Source organism: Malaclemys terrapin, chromosome 11, assembly GCF_027887155.1.
Source record: "Malaclemys terrapin pileata isolate rMalTer1 chromosome 11, rMalTer1.hap1, whole genome shotgun sequence".
NCBI lineage: Eukaryota > Metazoa > Chordata > Testudines > Emydidae > Malaclemys > Malaclemys terrapin.
Genome location: NC_071515.1, coordinates 59,996,408 through 60,012,496, shown reverse-complemented (window position 1 = coordinate 60,012,496; position 16,089 = coordinate 59,996,408). Strand labels below are relative to the sequence as shown.

General features: G+C 39.7%; 1 protein-coding gene across 1 annotated transcript in view; it reads right to left on the bottom strand.

The window, feature by feature from the left end:
- The window catches only part of LOC128845094 (von Willebrand factor D and EGF domain-containing protein-like), a 245,872-nt gene that overhangs the window by 88,977 nt on the left and 140,806 nt on the right, over positions 1–16,089 (bottom strand). The window contains exons 15-17 of the mRNA XM_054043326.1: positions 13,382–13,486; positions 7,385–7,499; positions 142–392 (exon numbers count right to left, since the gene is read on the bottom strand). Of these exons, the coding sequence (XP_053899301.1) occupies positions 142–392; positions 7,385–7,499; positions 13,382–13,486 (471 nt within the window). The remainder of the gene's footprint in view (positions 1–141; positions 393–7,384; positions 7,500–13,381; positions 13,487–16,089) is intronic.

Below are 16,089 nucleotides of genomic sequence, written 5' to 3'. Positions count from 1 at the left end.
GCCATGCTGGATAATATGCACTTACTAAGAAATAGCTGAAGTCTCAGTTTTTAAGACAGTAACAAATTATTAGCCATAACAGAAACTGTACTAAACCAATGGCATGATAAACAGGTTTTTTTCTTAATGTTCCCCTCCTACCTCAACAGAGTATCTGCTTTGTGCATTGCATTCATCTGACACCGTGAATTCAAAGATCTGCGGTTCTTCCAAATCGACTTTCCAGATAAGAAGGCCAGCAGGAGACAGCATGGCATCCTGTGGCCCAGCCTCTAAGATGAATAGCACAGCCGACCCTTCAGGATCCGCTGCTATTAACTGGTAAACAAAATTCTCACCAATAAATGTCAGCAGCTGGCTGGAAGGGACTTGGAACACAGGAGGTAGATTGTCTAAAAAGCAGAAACGAGACAACGATTATGTACATTCAGACTTCTGCAATTTAAACATTCACAGGGTAGATTTTTTTAAAGTAATGTGGTAAATAGACTAAAGTGAACTAAAGCTGATGATAACAGTAATGTAGATGTCAGAGATAACAAACTGCTGTACTCCATGAGAAAGCACAACCTCCTCCATCCTAATTGGCTCATCACTCATATGGAACCTTCATCATTTTTGCGGTTCATCAGACATATGGGAGCAGTCCCAATATGGCATTATACCCTTCCATTGCTCTCCTTTCCCCGTCTCTTACCTGAAGTGGTAACTGTAATTCTAATAGGTAATTCTGTAATTCTGAAAGTAACTGAAACTTCAGCCAGCTGTTCCTGTATTAATGGCTCACACAGCTCTATTTATGATGTGATCCCCCTGTTTCTAACTATGCACTGGAGAGGACTTATCACAATGGGGCCCAAATCTTGGCTGGAACATCTAGGTGCTGCTAATAACAGCAGTTGTATATTTGGTAATGTATATAATGAAGTCTTAGGAATATGCTCCCTGAAGCAATCAGCCATACATTGATACCAATAAGTACCATGTGTGTGTGTTAGAAATTAGGTGGATTAGTGAGGTTGTTGAGCTTTAGTGACTATTGGAGTGAAGCTCTGCAGTATAGCATAGTCTGGGAGTACAAAGTAGTAAAATCTCATTCTGTGGGCAAGTTAGTGATAGCAGGGCCGGCTCCAGGTTTTTTGCCGCCCCAAGCAAAAGAAAAAGAAAAAAAAAACCCGGAGTGCCGTCGCTGAAGCAACCAAAAAAAAAAAGGGGCCGGAGTGCCGCCCTTTGAAAAGTGCCACACCAAGCACATGCTTGGGACGCTGGTGCCTAGAGCCGGCCCTGAGTGATATAAAGGAAAGGGAGGTGTCACTTGATTCGTAAAAATGGTGTCATCCTCTGTGGCATGGTGAGGAGGGGACTCATTACCCCCCTGGCTTCCAGCTGTAGATCCTCCAGTTCGTGGAAATTTTAATAATACAGTGTCATTGGAAATGGGTTGAGTTGAGTATCATTCGAAAGCCCTTTCTCCTACGAACATAATGGCAAATATGACAAATCTAGAACCAATTATGTAGATATATATATTCAAGACAAAGTTTAAAAATCAATATTTATTAATTTATATTTTAACACAGAGATGCATTGCTTACATAAAAAAAGACATTGATCTTTGGTGATCCTAGGGAAGTTAGCCTTGACATGCAGGATTGAAAACATTTATTCATCAAAGTCGTCATCAGTGTCATCTAAGTTTAGGGCATCATAGCTAGACACATCATGCTTATCCTCGTCTCAGCTAGATGCACACATCTTTGTCTGGAACAGAACAAGGCAGCGGCTTCATTATGCCATGCAACAATGAAATTCTTTGAGCAATTCTTCCCGTGCTGGAAATTTTTCCTGAAATGTGTGAAGTTAACTCGACCTTCCTGTGAGTATGAGGCCGTAGTTTCTTCAATGTGAAATTGGATATGTTTTAGGAGCCAATGATTTTGTGCTGGACAGGTGAAATACCATGGAGTCTCTTCTTTCTGGTAATATTTTTAATTGATTCCTCTGCATGCAAATCAAACATGAAGTGGACTATTTCATAGGTCCAATATTTTCTCTGTAGCATCCTAATGAAGTATTCAGCCAAATCTCAGCAGGTGTTAACAGCTTCTGGTTTGTTGAGAGCTTGTACTCAGCCATACCATCCATGCTGAAAAGCCTCTGCTGGCATAAAGTACCTGTCATGTTGTCAGTCAGTGTTGGCTTAGGAAGATCATGTGAGATGTACATTAGTTTGCTTTTTGTCTGTTATATGCATTGTTCCATCATATTTGAACATTGATCATGCAAACACTGAAAACTTGTACTCTCCCAAAGTCTCATGTAGATCAACATCATGCTGAGATCCGGACATGAAAAGCAAACAATGACCTGTCTGTAGTTAGCTCTGTAATAGTCCCTGACACCTTCAGTCTGACTTTTTTCTTTGCACTAGAGCCCAGTTTAAGTATGTTCTTCTTGATTGGTGCCCATAGATTGATGGAGTCTTGGATAATTATTTGGGTTTTGGAGGCTTTGTTCATTCATTACCCAAGATATCCATTCATCTGACATATTTAGCTATCTCATCACAGAAGACTGCTTTTATCAGATTAATGAACTCTGTTCTGTCATATGCAAATGTGTTGCCAGTGTGAGTAATCTCATTTTATAGCTTTAAAATTGCCCTTTTTTGGCATTAAACAGCACCTAAAATGCTGCTTGGTTACTTCTGAGAAAGTTATCCAGCCACGGTTAATGTTTCATTCAAAATTTGATGGAGTTCTGGGGTTGTCCCACTAAGAGTGACAGCTTCATACAGTTTCTAATCTGTCTCACATGTTGAAACTGTGCTGAATGGTGCCTTCAGGCTGCCATCTTACTGAAGAAGATGTAGGTGTCTTCTCAAAATGCACACCATGGGACCTAGTATAAAGCGAGTTTTGCCTACAGCTGACACTTGTCCCATTGTCTTCAAATTTTTCCTGATGCTTGACGTTTTCCTCTCCAATCTTGCCAGTTTCAGTTTATGGGTATACTTCTTAAAGCATGTAAAGTGCCACTGAGAGATGTGTATAACCAGGTCCTCCGTGGTCATATTTTCCAAAGATTCAGTAACTAGTCAGTATACTTCATCTCTCCGTTGATGCCTAAAAACAATCAAGACCAAAGTAAAAACAAAAATCCTGCGATAAATTAGTTTGGGATTGTAACTAATTAAGTTGTATAATGTATGTCATGTAACTATGTGCATACCATTTGTGGATGGATTCCAGAAATTTCTGGCTGGTTGCTGATGTCTTAACCAGTGCCTCATTACAATTCTTTTGGCATAATAAACACAGCTGATAATCATTACCACTGAACCACTTTTCTCTTGCTGATGATGGCAAATCAGTTTGAAACACACCTTCCATATATAGTAATCTGTAACATTAAAAAATGATCAGGTATCATGTTCTGAGCATTAATTGATAACACACTTATCGATTAAGGCTCACAGTTTCTTTGTGAGGGCTGCATTTTGACATGACTGTGTTAAAAACCAATTTTTTAATTATATTTTACAAATTTTCTTGAATATATATCTACAGAATTGTTCTGTGTTTGTCATGTTTCATACCATCTGCTTCCGGGAGAAAGGCCTTTAAATGATACCCAACTTGATCTGTTTCTGATGACACTGTATTATCAAAATTTTCATCAACCATAGGACCTGGAACTGGGGGTGGGGGAGGCACCGAGTCCCTCCCACCACACCACAGAGGATGACACCATTGAAATTATATATTCTATACATAATTTTTGAGTGTCAAATAACACCTCCCTTACCTTTTGACCATTTACTTGTCCACAGAATTACACACACTGCTAGACTGAGAATGTAGAAATCAGAAAATGACCACACATGTTTATTATTTGTGAAAACATGCAGGATGTGATATTACAGCAAGAGGTTTAAAGTAACAAATTCAGAAAGCAACACTGCAAGCTCTTGTAAGCCTGATGCGGTGATTTGCAAATGCAAACCTTTTTCAAGGGACGAGTGAATATTGCCCAGTCGTTGGATCTACCTAATAAGGCGCGCAAAGGAAATAAATTGAAACAAATCCTCTTTAGCCAGAAGAGGAAAGATCAGTTACAACAAAATGAATGCAATAGCATTTCAGAGTTCTGGAGGGTACTGTCCCTTCACTTCATCCAGGGCTGGCTCCAGGCACCAGCTGAGCAAGCTGGTGCTTGGGGCGGCAGATTGTTCGAGGCGGCATTCTGCTCAATCCTAGGGCGGCACGGCCGCTTTTTTAAATTTTTTTTTGTTCCGCTCCGGCCGCCCTGTAGGGGGCAGTGGCGCGGAGAACCAGAGCGCCCTGCAGGGCAGTCCTCTTCCTTCCCTCCACACCGACCGGAGCGGAGCCCTCGTGGCAGGCGGCAGGAGGCGGCGCAGCGGGAGGGGCCACGTGGCAGCGCCCTCGCTGTAGTCCTGTCCGTCCCCTTCTCTCTCTCTCTCTCTCCTGCCCGCTCTCTCTCCCTCCCCCCCAGCCGGTCCCCCTGCAACTGCGCTGCAGGGTTTTTTTTTTTTTTTTTTTTTGCTTGGGGCAGCCAAAAAGTCAGAACCGGCCCTGACTTCATCAATCAAATATCACCTTGATTTATGAGGTTTAATTATTTTCAGGGATTTTTAATACTTTTGTCTATTTTAAGAAAAACTGCATATTGAAGTATACAATAGATCTCCATGTCTACATGCCTTGTATACATCTGCAAATGTGTGATTAAAGAGGATTTCTTTGTATACTAGTGATTGTATTTGAATTTGAGACTTGTTTGTTTCCAGTGATGTAATATAGGCATTGAAGACAAGAAAAATTATAACTACATACAAATATATGTGTATACTTACAGCATATATAATTCATATTTTAAATTTAAGTAATCTGTTCCCAAATTGATGAATGACAAATTAATTGGACAGGCAACTTTGAGAAAAAGTATTGTAAATTAAACAACCAGTCCATTGAACCGTTTCTGATACCATTAACTCATGATTTCAGTACTACTTTGATCCTTGAGTAGTTCCTTGGATTTCAACAGGAATCTTGAGGAATAAGCTGCTTATCAACATGAATAAAGGTATCACAGTTTGGTCTCATAGACATTATTATTGTACTTCAGTAGTGACTACATGCCTTAAAATTAAAGCCGCTTGTAGCTAGGCACCGTACAAACATAAAATAAGAGACAGACTCTACCCCTAAGAGCTTACAATTGAAATAGATAAGACAAAGGGTGGGAGAAAGGAATTATTATCCCAACTTTAAAAATTGTAAACTGAGGCATAGAGAAGTTAATTCACTTGCCTGAAGTAACAGAGCAAATCTGTAGCAAAACTGGGCATTTGACCTGACCTCCGGAGTCCTAGTTCAGTGTCTTAAACTCAAAACCATCTTGTCTCTCTTTTAAACACCAGTACAAGTTTACATTTATTGATGTTTAAAAGAATCATGTCATAATAGAATTCATCCATAGGTATGTTTAGCTTTGAGTAACCCTCTCATATATGAAGATTAATTTCATTTCACAGTCTGGTATTTTAAATCTATATAATTTCTCTCATAAGAACTGGATGCATCTTTGTAATAAATTTTGGGAAACAGCATGTGGAGCAGAATTGCACTAGCCTTTTATTCTTGAGTATCAATTTTTCAGCCTTTGCTTTCCAAAGCATGTCTTACATTATACAGTTATTTAAATAGGATTCTCCACTTGTCTTTGCTGTGCTATCAAACCTAAGTTGCTTGTCCAGCAGACTGTCATGGCATAACTGTTGAAAGCTTCTATCTATTATTCATTTATCTTTTATGTCACAAACACTCAAAACAACTAAGCCCATAAAGGTTATGCCAGAAGCAATCAATGGCATGCTCAATGGGTATGCAGTTGCAGATAAAAACAAAGGTGTTAATTGGATGGAGGGTTACAAGAGGAAGTAACAAAAACAGTAGCACACAAAATGAGGTGTTTCTGATACAGACCGTAAAGGGGAGTGTTTTTGATTTACATGGAGGGTTTCATTCCATCCAGTGAGAAATATATGAATATAAAATATCACTCTATTTACTTTCTCAAAGTGTCTCAGCAATTTTGGACATAGGACTGAGTCCCAATCTTGGACCTCAGCACTATTGAAACTTGGGGTGGTAGAACCAGGATCTGTGTCCAGATTTCACAAAGCACTCCTATCTTTACTAAAGCTTAAACCAAAATCCCAATTCCAATACTTTGGGGCATCAGAAATCCAAATCCAAATCTTATGCTATTCTCTAGATGATCCCATCACATTTACAGGTATCCCTCATCCATCCTCTACATGATAACATATAGTATGATTTGTTTGTTTCTGTCTCTCCTCCCTCCCCCCCCCCAATATTCTTGTTGAGGTGGACCTTAATAGTCGTTATCTTCGTGGGCCCTTTGCATTACAACATGACCAAGTTTACAGAAGACCAACACAGAACCAAATGCTAGGTCTGCATGTAATTGTGCTCTACAACAGTGCATATATATATATATATATATATATTGCAACAACAGTTCAATAATAATGCTATGCATGCACATGTGTGAACATGAACATACACCCATGACAATCATTGCTGTTAGGAACATGAATAATCTGCACAAGGGGTTACCAAGGGGTAATGGCCATATCACGTTTTTTGGTACATACACAAAAATGTAGACCCCCGGCCTTAATCCCTAGGAGTTGTCTCAGAAGGCTTCACCATGACTTCTGTCATAAGGGCCTCAGAGGGGCACCTGTAGGTTTTGTGGAGAGGAATAAGGGGGAATGATTTCTCCCCTTTGCTTTACCTGCAGATTGTTGGATTTCTCCTAGACACCTTTGTGCAACACCTACAAGAATTTAGCCCATAGCCCATTTTAAACCCCCAAAATAATCTGCTTCCATTGGTGTTTCAAATACATTGTTTTCCTTGAGTGGTTTCTCTTTAAAGCCTGTACTCTTGAGAGGAGCATGGATGTCTTTTGGGACCAGCAGCCCCCTTGGCTAACAGTTTGCAGTATTGCAGAAATGATGAATCTCAAGTGTGTGCTGTGTGGATAGTTCCTAAAATCCTGTTTTTAGGGGGTTGTTTATTTGTTTTTGCTTTTTTTTTTTTTTAAGTTCTGTGAAGTTTTGCCAGGTTTCAACCTAGAACCAGAAATTTGCATATATGTGTAGTACACACACACATAGACACAATCACAATCCTGTATTCCTTGTGCACTCAAAACACCCACTGAGGGCAAAGAACACAGATTGCAGAATCAGGCCCCAATTTAAAACTTTATGAATGTAATACTGCATTCTTACCAAAATGCCTGTAAATCTTAGAAAAATCTGTCTTACTTTCATTAATAGACCATGTGAATTTAGAAATGTCAGGTTCACAGAGAAGACATGGGCTGGTAGGGCTTGAATCTCCTTCACAGTAGCAAAGTCCATCTATGTTACAAGTCTCTTCCTGCCAAATAAATAAATTACTTAATTAAAAAGAAAAAGACCAGAAAAATGACAGAAATTAGCAGTTAGTAATTGCTTGAGATAAGCATGAGCTACTGTTTCTCTAGGAATAGAGAAAAACAACAATTTAAATGCTACCACTCCGTCCCCCAGGGAGAAAATAAATGCATCTTTACATTGCTGAAGCATCATAGAGTTTTCCAGTTTCAGTGCAAGATCCTAGTGTCTGTGTCTGTCTTATCTTAGGCAACTTGTAATGTCACAGTCATGGTCAAATTTGATAGAACTCGGCTTTTTTCCTAGAAATGTTTATGTACTGTATGTGATTATTACCACCAGCTGTGGCAGGCTAATATGATGATTATCTGGTGACACTCAAAAAACAAGCTCCATAAGAACACTTGCTAAAAACTTTGACGTTCTGGAATTTTACTCCTTTTTTAAAAAAATTAAGTGCTTCTGTCCATTCCTTTTGAAATAATAATAATAAAATTCAATGGCAATAACAACCCAGTACAGAATAAAATAAAAACGTAGTAAGGAAACGTTTTATTTTTTAGGTTTCCATGACATTATTTTAACCAACAGTAACATTTTCAAATACACCAAAGTCCCAGTGAACATAATTAATTTTAGTCAATTGGATGTGGACTTTATCTCTATATAGTGCATATGTTGAGTTTCCATAGTGACTGTCTACTCTGGTTATTGGATACATTTCTAACAAAACCCTATCCTTTTGGGGTGTATCTCCTTCAATGTCTCCTAATTAAACTGTTCCACTTAGTATAAATAATTAGTCATTGAAGTAGGGATTGGAACCTGACTCTCCCACAACCCAGGTAAGTGCTCTAATCACTGGACTATAGTATCAATCTCATTCTTTCTCTGGCCCAGTGAGCATTGATTATTTCATGTAATGTGTAGCAGCTTTAATAAAAAAAGTTGAGGAAGCCCCATCCCACAATATCCCAGTGGTGAAGGTACTCACCTGGGAGACCCAGTGTCAGAGACTGGGACCTGGGCAGTCATGCCCAGTGATTGGAGCAGGAATCAGCCCCAGTGTTTGAAGCAGGAGTTGGTAGCCAGGAATAGAAGCTCAGCATCAGAGCCAGAGTCAAAGGCCAGATACCAGAGCCAAGGGTCAGAGCTGAAGTGAGGATCAGAGCTGAGGGTCAGAACTGGAGCCAGAGGTCAGATGCCAGAGCTGAGGATCAGACCCGAAGTCAGGAATCAGAGTTACGTTACCAGGAGTAAGGCAAGGTTACATCCATGGCAGAAGCAAGGCAGGGAACAAAGAGGAGCTATCACACCCTTGACGAATGCTTTGAGCAACCACCAGACTGCTGCTGCTCGGTTTAAGAACTGGTCAGCTGACTCTTCCCACCAATCAGGTGGAGTAGCCAATCAAGCAGTCTACTATAGGCCAGCTGCCCTCATTAGGTTGCCTGGAGATTGGCTCTGCTGCAGGTACTGAATCCTGACAGTAACTCCCCGTCAAGAGCGCCTCCTCAGGGCCCAGTTTCTCAGGCTACTACTGACAGGGTTCTAACAGAAGGCCCAGAACATGGATGTTGTCTACTGGTTCTCGAGACCTCTTGTCCGGACTGTAGCCTTCTCAGTCCACCAGGTACTGGAGTCTTCTACTAACTCTTCGAGCGTTGAGGTTTTGGTGGACCAAGTACTCCTGTCCATGAATTGTTATGGGTGGCAGTGGTGGGTTGGAGCTGTTTGGCTGCAGGTTCTTGGTGAAGGGCTTTGAAAGTGAGATTTGAAAGATGGGGTAAATTTACAAGGATCTGGCTGGCTGTAACTTTAAAGCCACTGAGTTTACTCATTATATAATCCTGAAAGGGTCCAGGTTTTGATAGTTTGGCAGATGTGTGGCTCGATTTAAGATCCTGGGCAGAGCACCACACCTTGTCTCCTATGCCTAGATTGGGGGAGTCTGATGGTCTTGGTCTTGGTGTTTACAGGCTTCTTTGGCAGATTACAAGTGTTCCCCTGATCTGCTGGTGCTGAGGGATCACCATAAGCTTCAGTGCAGAGGGAGCTTGGCCTTATGGGGAGCAAGGATCAGACCTGAAGGCGGAATGGCTTGAGCTTGCATTACCTCATTCTGTGCCTGCAGGGTGGTAACCTGGGTCTGCAAGGTGTGTAAGGTTCACACTATCTCCGTCAAAGAGATATTGGGCTCTGTAGGATCCATACTCACAATATCAGCTCTAGTTTCCTTATTGGTGGTGGTTTCTGGGCTGCTCAAACTGTCAGAGACATAGACATGCCTAGTAGTTGGAGCATGAATCAGGCCCAGTGGTTGGAGCAGGAGTCGGTAGCCAGGAATTGGAGCTGAGGGTCAGAATCTGAGTCAGAGGCCAGATACCAGAGTCAAGGATCAGAGCTGAGTGGCATAGCCAGGTTACCTGGAGCAAGTCAAGGCCAGGACAGGGCTGGATCCAAAGCAGGGAACCAGCAGGCTCAGGAACTATAACAGCCATGGATGAATGCTTTGAGGGGCTACTGAAATGCTGCTGCTGCTGCTGCTGCTGGGCTTAAGAGCTGCTTTACTGACTCTTCCGATCCATCAGACAGTGAAGCCAATCAGGCAGCCTACTACAGGCCAGCTGCGCTCGTTAGATAGCCCTGAGACTGGCTTTGCTGCAGGCCCTGATTCCTGATCCTTGAATTCCTCCTCCACCAATTCCTTCTCCTCCTCATTTTTTTGTGAGAAAAGATTGACCTGGCTTACACTCCTAACTCCAGGAGATGGTTGACAGCTGTGAATCCCGAGTGGTGGGAGGTACTTCCAACCCGCCTAGAGTTAAGTACCTAACTCACTTTGAGGGGAGGGGCATTGGCCATACCTCTCTCCTCAGCACGGCCTTCTGGCTAGCCTTTGGTGGCTTCCCACTCTAGGTGTTGGCTTCTAACTCTCCCCATGCATTGTATAGGGAGCCTGGAACCCTAAACTCGGGACTGATAATTCACTAGGCAGCAAAGTGCCTAAACGTTAAGCATTGTACTGCATTGGAATGCCTAAAACCCCTTTCTGAATCTAACCCTAAATCTCTGAGTTTTATATTCACTGAATCCAAACCACCAACTTTATTGTGGAGTTATTCCTGCAGCATACATTTCAAACTAGACTTTGTCTCTTTAAAGTTTAATCAATAGTTTTACTTTCTGACCTCACTCAGTTATTAGAGCCCAGTCCGGCAGTCCTTATTTAGGTTAATCCCATTTTCTTCACTGAGTGTGTTACCAGCATAAGGTTCCAAATTCAGACCTAAGGCCATAACCTACCGGACACACATGAATAGTCCCACAGAAGACAACGGGATTACTCTCCGATTGATTCATATACTGAATCCTCTCTTTTCTAAGGATCTTTTTTTAGATTCTCAGAATCCTTACAAAATATACTACATAATACATTACATTATAGTAACTTGTGAATACTGTATTAAAATAAAAGAATTGAAAGGACTTTCATGCAGTACCCTAAAAAAGAAAGACATGATTCTTGGCCATTATAATTTGGAGGATAAGAAGACTTCAATACATTGTTGTTTTCAGACTTGGTTCTGGTGAAAAATGAGGGTACGTTTCTGATGTGATAATGTGGTGATGAATGGGCTTCATAGAAGAGCAACACAAAATGTGAAATGGCCTTGTATAAAATATTCGCTGAAACGCCTTTCCCGAAAGCAATTTAGGTGTTATAAAGAAATATTATAGCAGGGGCAATTAGAATGTGGTTTAATGCATCTGATAGCCAAATTCAAATAGTATCTTGGAACATTTTACAGTAGAAATTATTATAATTTGGGAGAGGCATGAATCTTGAGGAAATGTACATACTTCAGAATTTGAAAAACACAAGAATGAGGGGAAAAAAAACTTGAAGAAACAGTGACAAGGTGGGTGAAGTAATGTCTTTTATTGGACCAACTTCTGTTGGTGAGAGAGACAAGCTTTCCAGCTACACAGAGCTCTTCTTCAGGTCTGGGAAAGGTACTCAGAGGGTCACAGCTAAATACAAGATCAAACAGATAGTGTAGCAGAAGTAGCACATAGTAGGGTCCATTCAAGGTGAAGTGGCCCATTAACACTCCTGTAGTCAGAGGACAAAGGGGAGCGAGTGGGTTACAGATTGTTGTAATAAGACATAAATACAGTGTCTTTGTTAAGACCATGATTTTTAGTGCCTAGCAAAGTTATGAATTTAAGATCCCAGACTTGTCTTTTGAAAGTGTTGTGCAGTTTCCTTTGAGGATGAGCACTGATAGGTCAGATATAGAGTGATTGCTTTGTGAAAAGTGTTCACCCACAGGTGTTATGGTGTTTTTATCTTTTATCATTCTCCTGTGTGAGTTCATCAACAAGTATGTGGGTGAAACCAGCCAACCACTAGGCTCTCGAATGAACTCACATAGGAAAGTGCGAAAAGACAAAAACAATTCATGCTAAACTATTCCTTCGATTTTGTATTTAGCTGTGTACCTTTGAGTACCTTTCTCAGACCTGAAGAAGAGCTCTGTGTAGCTGGAAAGCTTGTCTCTCTCACCAACAGAAGTTGGTCCAATAAAATATATTACCTCACCCAACTTGTCTCTCTAATATTCTGGAACTGACACAGCTACAACAAGACTGCATATATTTAAGCAGTGGTATAATTTACAGTATGTTTTGATTGTAATGTTTCTGCTTTAATTCTTTTAATCAAAAATTGAAGTGATTTTGTTCTGGACTGGACCCTTTAATTATTCTGTGCTACTGACTTAAATTGAAAGGTAGGAATTGCCATTTTATTGCGGTAAGTGATACAGTGTTTCAAGAGCAATTTTCAGTGCAACTCTGAAGACAATATTTTCTGATTAATGTTAATGAGAACAAGGCAAAGGAAGTGAGAAGAGGATGTACCTGTGTGAAACTTATTTTGTACAAAGGGAAGATTGATGCCTATATATATTTGTATAACAGAACTGAAAAGCTGGATTAGGACAGTGAAATATTTTCACCAATTAGCCTCCAAAAAGATGTTTTGAAATTGTATTGTAAAACAGTAAAATTATTCATCGGGATCCTCTGGAAAAGGAGAGAAGGTTTTTTGAAGAGGGTCATGCTAATAGGTAATAGTAGAGCATACAGGAAAACAAAAGGATAGACTGCTTTCTCACCACTTCCATGGAGTATTGGCAATTTAAAATGTAGCACTAGACTTTGATTACAGTTTTGAATCTGTCATACTACTCTATATCTGCACTTACAGATATTTAATGCAAGCAAAGATGTTTTAAGTTATCTCAAGGGTGTCTCTATATGAGAAAAATGCATAGCACACATCCTAGTACACCTACTGCTGCTTGAGGGAATGGATATAGAGTTGTTATGACTTGTAGTTACAATATCCCCACAAGATTGAAGTGAGGACAGATAATAAAGCTACCTCCCACTGAGAAATCAGAAATCTTCCTAGCAGAGATTTTTCCCAAGAGGAGGTTGGTTAGAAATCCTTTCAGCATGAGAGAGTCCTGTCTATCAGGGATGATCCCAGCACCCCTGGTTCTCCCTAGTTCTGTTCACTTGTATAAATATTTCCAGTTTACAGATATCAACAACCATGAGCTTTTGGAAATGTCACAATTAGAAAGATCCCTTGTAAAGTGCAGCAAATGTGATCCATCAACTATTTATATCACATAGAAACTGTTCAAATCACATAGCGGTGTGACCATTTTCAGAAACAGGACAAAAATACTTACCATCCAGATGACCTATAAAACAGTTTTTCCTCTTCCAAGACTGTTAAAGCGCACATTAGACAAAAGTGAGTCAGAGGGTTAAGAAAAAGATGAATGACTTTAAACTCTTTAAAATTACCTTTAACTTACAAAGTCCAGTTGGATGGAATTCACAGACCTGGCAGGCTCCATCGTACAGGGTCAGAACTTTGGAATTGCTGTACTGGAAGCCATCATTAGTAATCTAAATGATACAAAAATCATCATTCTAAGTAATAATGTTCCATATGGACACTGTCTGCTCATTTCGGAGCACATAACCATTGCACCCTTGAACTGGATGCCTGCCAACAAGATCAATTAAACCGCTTGTGACTTACTTCCCTACAAGCTAACAAATTGCTTGATGTTGCAAACTGGAAACCATTATTAATAACCAAAAGATCTTTTGGCTCAGATAGGAAGTTTTGTGATAGCTGTTAGTTTGTCAAATAGACATGCTTTGAAGTGTTACTTAATACATTTTCAGTAGACAAAACACTTGTATTTTTTCAACAGTACATACTACCTTGGACTGTTTGCCACCCTTTCTCCATAATGAAAAGCAAATACCAAGAGCTGTTTGTGTGTGTGTGTGTGTGTGTGTGTGTGTGCGTGCGCGCGGAGGGGGGAGGGGTCATATTCCCAAGGCAATCATTTAGTATATTAAAATTGTTTAAGTGGATTCATTGGAATTTCCTCACCATCACTTTACTCATAATCACTATTGTTCCTATTCAGAGTCCATCTTTGGTTTTCTTGCATCATCGGTAGCATCACAGCACAGACTCTCGACAACCTGTAATTCTGCTCAGTAACAGCCAGCCATTTGTTCTCAGTTACAATGCAACCCATATTCAACCACCAGAGGTAGTAAAGCATTTAGAACTGCAGACTTTACTCTGAAATTGTGAGTAGCCCCTACCTCTCAAGCTGTCAAAGCCCAGATATCAGAGATAATGTGGGTGATGCACAAAATGAGGGACACAAAATAATGATTAATTCAGGTAACTTGAAACACTGTCAGGTTCATGCCATTAAGTGAATGACTGTTTCTGTAACCCAGATTTCATGATTCCTTATTTCTGATATAAATACTTTTTGACAATAAAAACAGATTCATGTGGAACAAAGTTAACTTTGGGACTAAAGTGAGAGAGATTTCTCAAAATGAGACACACTTGAGAGGTATAGGACATTAGCACATAAAAACGTTCCAGAAAGTATCCAGTAAACACTGACTGAACTCACAAAGAACATAGTACACTGGCAAGACAACAAAGAGGCCCTTCTTTATGAATATCCTGGAGATATAAAATACACCTCTATCCCGATATAACACGAATTCGGATAAAACGCGGGAAAGCAGTGCTCCGGGAGGATGGGGCTGCACGCTCTGGCGGTCAAAGCAAGTTCAATATAACGTGGTTCACCTATAACGCGGTAAGATTTTTTGGCTCCGGAGGACAGCGTTATATCGGGGTAGAGGTGTACCTTAATCAACTTTAAAAATGGAGTGGGTAAGGAGTTTGCTAAAACTGAAAGGCAGTTGACATATACTTAATTCAGAGGCAGGATGCAAAAACATGTCTCCTATTCAGTAATATTTTGTGCTTTGCTAGGAGCCACTGGACCCAGAGCAAAAAAATATTTTCATCAGCTAATAAGATATTTCAGTTCACAGGAGGAGAGTGTTATTTATAATCCAGTCATGCAAAAAACATTGAATGAATATAAAGCAAAATAAATGAATGAATAAATAATACAAAGAGCCTCAATTATCACAAGTTTAGAAAGAATAACAAAAGTTCCTGCGGAACATGATGAAGTGAATATTCCCACAGTATAGCCTGCAATTGTCCTTGTTGACAATACATTACTCTCTGAACACACTCACTTCCACACAAACCAATATAACTAGAAAAAATATTGTAATCATGGGCTTTTATACTTTGAAATTCTGGAAAAGAAGAAAAAGCAACATTAAATTAAATTGAAATGAAAATGTATTGGTACAGTTTTAAAAAGAACTTAATTCCCTCCTGAACATCATATACAGTAGAAGTGATATGTATTGGCACAAATTGGAAAAGAGTTTTAAAAAAGGAAGACTTTATTTTTTAATTCAATGGCAGAAAAAAACTTCAATTTTTTCTATTATAAGATTGTGCTTGTTTGCAGGCAAGATCTCCATTAAGAAAAGATCATTCTTAATGCAGTTTTAACTTTAATTTCATTCCTTTGCCAGTACCCTTTAAAGTGTGTGTTTTCTTAGCACTAGTACACATGGTAATAAACATCATTAATGGTAATGATTAGAACAGTGCAAACTCTGTATAAGGAACAATTCACAGGACTCATTTTTCTGTTTGTTAATTGTGCTCTGAACAAACTATAACTTTTCCAGCTTACTCAATATTTTTAATTTTTAACACATTATAACTTTCAGTCTGTGGGGTTTTGTGAACTGTTTGTTTCATTATTCATTGTTGTCATTTTGTATTGGTCACTTAGTGATATTGGAGGGAATTTGCAAAAGTGCCTATGTGACTTAGGAGCTCAAGTCCAATTTTCAAAAGCAACTTGGGTGCTTAGGAGCCTAAGTCTCATTGAAAGTCAGTGAAAATCAAACCATGAATCAGTTTCTGTATCAACTTCAAAGAAACATTTTGGACAAATGACTGGGCGAGTCAGGAAGTCCGTTTCTGCTGCTTGAAATGAATGTAATTCATCATGGAACAAAATGTTGTTTGCATTATTCATAATCATAAGTACAACAACATTTGGCTTGTACAAGAGTTTGTGAAT